Genomic DNA, 6,846 nt, shown 5'->3' on the forward strand with positions numbered 1-6,846 from the left:
AATAACGTCTTTTCAGAAAATGGTTTGACAGCACTCCAGTGTTATCGGATAAAAAAAGTCTTTATTTCTCCATAAATATGACAGTACAATAGACAGAAGCCCCGAACAGCAGACACGTTTCACGAATCAAGTTTGCTTATTCATTGCTGAAAAACATATGCTTTCATTGCGATCCATATAGTAGTCACCACAGCTAAAGCCAATCATGAATCAATTGGAGAACTAATTAACCCATTGGATTATCCACATGGATCGCAAGAAAGACACAATACAACCATACATATAAAAATGCAACATATCAATGCCCATACTTGTTCAGTTATAAACATTACATGATATAAATAAAATAAGATAGACATGGCCCGATCGTCGTAGGATGCACAGAGACTCGGAGACTAATCTTTATAAATCACATAAATTCCACTAAGGCTTATAAATGTCCAAATTCCTCCATAATCCCCTCCTTACATGCTAAGACAAAAGGGACAATCAATACAAGACACACCTAAATTGAAAACGATATTTTCATTGAAAGCATCATCAAATCTGGCTTCACCGTAAAGGTCATTTTAAATGTGGATCTGTGGATTGCTGCAGTTGTTCGCACATACTGATGGGCAGCTCTTTTCGTTCAAACACATGTGACAGGACATACAAGATTGATCGTTTTTTTTTTTTTAATTGTAATACGAGTTATGTCATTTATTTTATCACTTGCTCTATTCTGGGGCTTGCTCTATTCAATATGTGGGTAGAACCACACATAAACTCAGGGAACGGTTCCGTGAGCATCTAAGTGATATCAGAGGCAATAAATCTACTAATGTAGCCCGACATTTGAATTTAATACATGCAGGTGACCTCTCATTAGTAAGGGTACAAGTTATTGAACAGGTTAAGACCCCAAGTGGAGGGGGGGAGGTCTTTAAAATATTATGTAGAAGAGAGGTCTTCTGGATACTTAGATTGCAAACTAGGATACCAAAAGGTTTACATTTTGAGTATGATGTGACGCAGTCCTATGAATAGATCTATAAGTTATTTGTCTTATGTAAGTGGCATATGATTTATTTTTCTTTGGTGGTTTCTTTCTCTTCTTTTTTTCTTCTTTCTCTTTCTTTTTTCTCTGTGGTCTTCTCTCATATGAAGATTTGATGATGCTTTCAATGAAAATATTGTTTTCAATTTATGTGCTTCTTGTATCGATTGTCCCTTTTGTCTTAGCATGTAAGGAGGGGATTATGGAGGAATTTGGACATTTATAATTTCTTAAACCCCATACACACGTACCGATTGTCGGCCGTAAATATTCGGCCGACATCCGATCGGCCGATTGTAGGCTTGTTAGTATGATGCTCTCGACAGCCGACAGCGCATTTTCAGCCGAACAGAATTTGTCGTGCAGGCATTAAAATTTTTGTTGGCCAACACCAGAACGGCCGATTGTTCGCCAGTCAGTACAGAATTCGGCCGACAATCAGCAGATTTGCAAGACTGGGCATGCTCAGAAAAGAAAAAACACACTGAAAGTTACCCATCACATGACATCACTTCTGCAGTCGGCTGTTGTTGGCCGACAAAATTAGTGTGCAGTCTTTTGCAGTTTTCAACAGACACGACAGCCCTGGACAAAAGATGGCCGATCGTTCGGCCGACGATCAGTACGTGTGTACGGGTCTTTAGTGGAACTTTTGTGATTTATAAAGATTACTCTCCATGCCTCCTGCGACGATCGTGCCGAGTCTCTGTGCATCCTACGACGATTGGGCCATGTCTATCTTATTTTATTTATATCATGTTTTATTTATATCATGTAATGTTTATAACTGAACAAGTATGGGCATTGGTATGTTGCATTTTTATATGTATGGTTGTGTTGTGTCTTTCTTGCGATCCATGGGGATACTCCAATGGGTTAATTAGTTCTCCAATTGATTCATGATTGGCTTTAGCTGTGGTGACTAATATATGGATCACAATGAAAGCATATGTTTTTCAGCAATGAATAAGCAAACTTGATTCGTGAAACGTGTCTGCTGTTCGAGGCTTCTGTCTGTTGTGCTGTCATATTTATGGAGAAATAAAGACTTTTTTAATCCGATAACACTGGAGTGCTGTCAAACCATTTTCAACAAAGAGCATTTATAAGACCCTGCCCCCAGGTTTTTGCACGCATTTGCAAAGTGGTTAGTGTATGGAGAGGGACCACGCTTTTCCAGGAGAGTGATTAGCTGCAGGGAAAGGTTCCAGACAAGTAGGGACAGGCTAAAGACTCGCAATCCTGCAAGGATGCCTCCCCTTTGGGACTAGACCAGCCAAGCCACAATCTGCCCTTTGAAACAAATGCTGTCAGTGCATTTCCTCCCACTGCATCTCTGTATTAGAATTGAACTGTGAGTGTTTCCCTAAGTGATCATCTCCTGCTGGGGTGTTAGTAGTTTGGCATTCGTTTATTGTAACCTGTGCTGACTCTGTGTATTTACTGCCACCACATCCTTCTGCACCTTCCCATATGCACACTACAGGTTACTGGCTATTGAGTTGCTCCCTGCCTGTTCAAACACTGGATCTCACAGGTGACAGCCTGGTCATAAGAAATACTCACATTCCTTGTGTGCCGGTATATCTGCTACACCCTCTCAGCTCTGGCTGGCTAACCTGATTCTCTTTTGTGGGACAACACTCACCTGACTCCATCTAGTGACCATAATGTGGTATTTTCCTAACTATTTTTTTGTTTCAGGAAAATACCACATTATGGCCATTAGATGGAGCTGAAAATCATAGGAAATAAACATCTTAGGCAAATTACAGGGATAATCATTGATGGATGTGCAAATCCTTGAATTATTCAGACAACTGTTTAATAAGTAGACCCCTTAGTCTCTCTTAGTTCAGAGACAGTTTTTATGCCAAACCTTGCGCTATCCATGTCGCTATGAGCACCTTTACACAGCATCTGTCACAGTATGTAACAAATGTAGGCACATGGGGGGATGGGAGCTTAAAGTAAAACATTTGTTCTTCTAACTACAACCTAAGCTTGGAGCAAAAGCACGTCACTATAATCAGTCTATCTATAGAAATTTCTGAACCTCGTTAAGTACAATATTGATGCGAAATATCATTGTTATAAAAGAGGAAGGAGGTTTTTTTGCTTTGATACATTTTTTGCAATGAAGATACATTGCTGCATCTTCATCCTTTATGTTGGTGATCTTAAGAGTGAAATCTGTTCCTGAATACGATCCACTGAACCTGGCTGGGGCTCCAGACTGCAGACCAGTCGCATAATAGATAATCAGTGTTGGAGGTTGTCCTGGTTTCTGTTGGTACCAGTGTAAGTTATTGCTGAACCCAGTACTGGATTTACATGACATGGTGACTGTGTCTCCTGGAGTTGCAGTTAAATAATTTGGAGATTGTGTCAGTGTAATCTGTGCCCAGGAACCTGAGGATAAAAAAACATCGAACATTGAGTATTTATGCCCAGAAAATATAACAAAGTATCCAAACCATTAAAATGATGTCCTCACCCTGAATATAAAGCAGTATGAGAGGCAGCAGAACCCCCTGAGAAGCCATCTTGATGTCTCTGCACTGACACACACAGACTACTGAGATGTCACCTGTACAATGTCTCCTATATAACAGCTGCAATCATGACTAAGGCACCCCAGATGAAATTTGGACACTTTCAATGAACTTCCTGCAATAAATACACGGACACCTTTATTGGAGTAAAATTGGCCAACGTGGCCATTTATTAACCAATAACAAAATATATATAACACGTTCCTTAAAACTGGAACCAAAATATTCAAATAAAAGATCACATAAGGTTGCCGATCTTTGGAGGCCCCAAATACCAAGTACCATTTTGTGTATCTGTGTAACTCTTAACTGTCCCCAGCCGCAGCACCGGCTCGGGGACGACCTCAACACACAGCAGATACCTCCCAATTTAAAATACCAGTTAACCCATCTATTAACATGGCATTCCACAGGTGACTCCATACCTTAGATGGGTCCCTCAGCTGCTAAGTACAGCAGGTTTTACCAGACACACCTCCAAAGACCCCCAACCGCCACAGCACAAGGTGGGAAACCTCACACCATTGTGCCCCGCCAAAAACCTAACGCTCTCTGTATCCCCTCCTGCAGACCCAGGGCCCAAAGATCTATGCCCACCGCATTGAGGTGCACCCCATCACTTCGCAAATACCGCCATGTATCAACCTCCAACTCCCTGTGTCTGACCACGAACCCCCCGTTACGCACGAGGAACCTGGCAACCTCTTTATTGACCTTCAGCCGGGCTTTGTTCAACTTTTCCACGGACCGGGCCTGACGCCAAGACGCGCGGCCAACAATGTCCGACCATACCACCACCGTGTCCGGGAACTCCATGCGTAGCCGGAGAATGTCAAACTTGACGTCCCGAATCAGGTGGCGGCAAGACCTAACACCCATATCGTTGCCGCCGGCGTGGATGACTAAAACGTCCGGGGCCCTGTCCAACCAGGATACCCTGTGTACCTCTGGAAGCACCCTGCCCCACAACATGCCTGGAACGCCGATCCACCGGACGGTAGCCTCAGACCGAGGGATACCAAGCTGTCGCCCTTGCGGCCGAACATCTGCCCGTCTGGCCCCCCAATAGACAAAAGAGTGTCCCAAAATCCACACGAGGGCCACCGCACCTGAAACGAAAACAGACCAACGATAACACTACGAAACAGCGCCAGAGAAAGGAAAAAAGGTGCAAAACAAGCATAATAAGCAAATAACAAGCAAAAAAGAAACCCCGCAAGAACCGTGGTTGCACCAAATGGGGGCGGACATAAAGCTTGAATCTGTTTGACTCCCACCTACCAATACGCCGTAAAACAGACTCATCCAAACCCCACCGAGCAGCTTCTGTAGCAGCCCCGATGCGGAATGAGTGGGAAGAATATTGCAGTGCCTGCAAGCCCGCGGCCATAAGACAACGGCGCAACACCGAAACAAATTGAAAAGTGGACAGGGCCGACCCGTCCGCGTGCATCAGGAAAGAACCGGACCCAGCCGGTCGAACCCTAAGATATTCGAGAAAAGCCGAAACCGGACAAATGGGCGAGCCCCGTATGTGGCAAAGACGCACGGATGCGCCTCTGCCGACTTGGTCCGTCTTTGAACGGCGGATAAGCAAAACCACGGAAGAACCATCGCTGTGAACATCCTCCATCTGTAATCCCCCTTGTGCCGCCCTAGAGGAGCTGACGAGCTCGCTCACCCTAAGAGCCCCGTAAAAGGCCAGCGCAAAGGCGACCCGGAACAAAAGGACTTCAAAACTGGAGAAACACACCCCGCCCACCTGGGCGAACAACGTCTGCAGGAGCTCAAACGTGATCGGCCGGCGCCTGTCAAGCTTTGGGGCACCCCGCCGATAACCCCTCAGCGCCTGCCGAACCAAAAAATCTTTGGTAAAGTCCAACACCCCTCAACTTACACAGAAAAGCAATAGCCGACAGTTTACGATTGACTGCAGAAACCGACACCCCCGCCGTGAAATTCAAGCAGATAAAATAGATCAAAAGATTCCTGACCTCCGTCCCGAGCATGTCCACCCCTGCCTCAAGTAACATGGCCCCCCACTCCCGCCAAACCTTGGTGTAAGCAGACCACGTGGACCCACTCAAGGAGCCGCGAATCAACCCGGAGGCGATGCCAATGCAATCTTCCAAAGCCGTCGTGGACAAGGGGTGCCGTGTCGCTCCGCTCCCGGTGCCAACTCCCGGAACCTGTCCAACTGAAAACGAGACAATGCATCAGCCAAAGTGTTTTTCACCCCCGGGAGATGCACAGCATACAGAAAGACATTCAATTGCAGACAACGCAATACCAGATGACGCAGGAGCCGCACCACAGGCGGAGAAGACCCAGACAGAGTATTGATGACTTGGACAACCCCCAAATTATCGCAGTGGAGACGGACTTTCTTGTCACGAAACAACCCCCCCCACAACTCAATCGCCACTAGAACCGGAAACAATTCCAGGAGGACCAGATTGCACAAAAAACCTGCCCCCCGCCAGTCTTCCGGCCATCGTTCCGCACTCCAACGCCCCCCGAAGTATGCACCATACCCGGCCGACCCGGCCGCGTCGGTGAAAAGATCAATATCACTGTTGCTGACCGGCCCGTCCATCCACAACGACCGCCCATTGAACGTGTCCAGGAAAACCTGCCACACCCTCAGGTCAGCTGCGTGCTCCCCAGTCAAACGAATAAAGTGCCCGGGGGACTGTATCCCAGCCGTGGCAGAAGAGAGCCGGCGACGAAAAACCCGGCCCATCGGCATAATGCGGCAGTCGAAATTCAGTTTGCCCAGGAGCGATTGCAATTCACGAAGCCGTACCTTACGCTTACCGGCAACCACCCGCACCTCATCCTTGAGAGCCGACAGCTTGTCCTCCGGTAGGCGACATTCCATGGCCTGGGAATCTATAATGATCCCCAAGAATTTTATGATGGCGAGAGGGCCCTACGTCTTATCCGCCGCCAGGGGAATACCGAACCGCTCCGCTATGTGCTGAACCGTAGCCAGCAGTACACCACAGAGCTTAAAAGAAGGTGGGCCAACGCACAGGAAGTCGTCCAAGTAATGGATGACCGAATTCACCCCGCCACATCCCGGACCACCCATTCCACAAAGGAACTGAAGGTCTCGAACAAGGCGCAGGAAATGGAACACCCCATAGGCAGACAGCGATCCACATAGAAACCCCCAGACCATCTACAACCCAAAAGATGAAAACTGCACGGATGAACCGGCAATAGCCGAAAAGCTGACTCAATATCAGT

At 46.5% G+C, this 6,846-nt stretch overlaps 1 protein-coding gene across 1 annotated transcript; it reads right to left on the minus strand.

The window, feature by feature from the left end:
- Nucleotides 1–3,077: 3,077 nt before the first annotated feature.
- LOC309549674 (uncharacterized protein) lies at nt 3,078–6,475 on the minus strand (the record flags this gene model as incomplete). The annotated part of the gene is made up of 3 exons (XM_082250088.1): nt 3,078–3,451; nt 4,137–4,703; nt 6,412–6,475. The coding sequence occupies 3 exons, from the start codon at nt 6,473–6,475 to the stop codon at nt 3,078–3,080; spliced, it is 1,005 nt and encodes a 334-aa protein (XP_082106214.1).
- Between the last annotated feature and the right edge of the window lie 371 nt (nt 6,476–6,846).

The sequence above is a fragment of the Pelophylax lessonae genome, assembly GCF_965119305.1.
Source record: "Pelophylax lessonae genome assembly, chromosome: 1".
In the NCBI taxonomy this organism is placed as follows: Eukaryota; Metazoa; Chordata; class Amphibia; order Anura; family Ranidae; genus Pelophylax; species Pelophylax lessonae.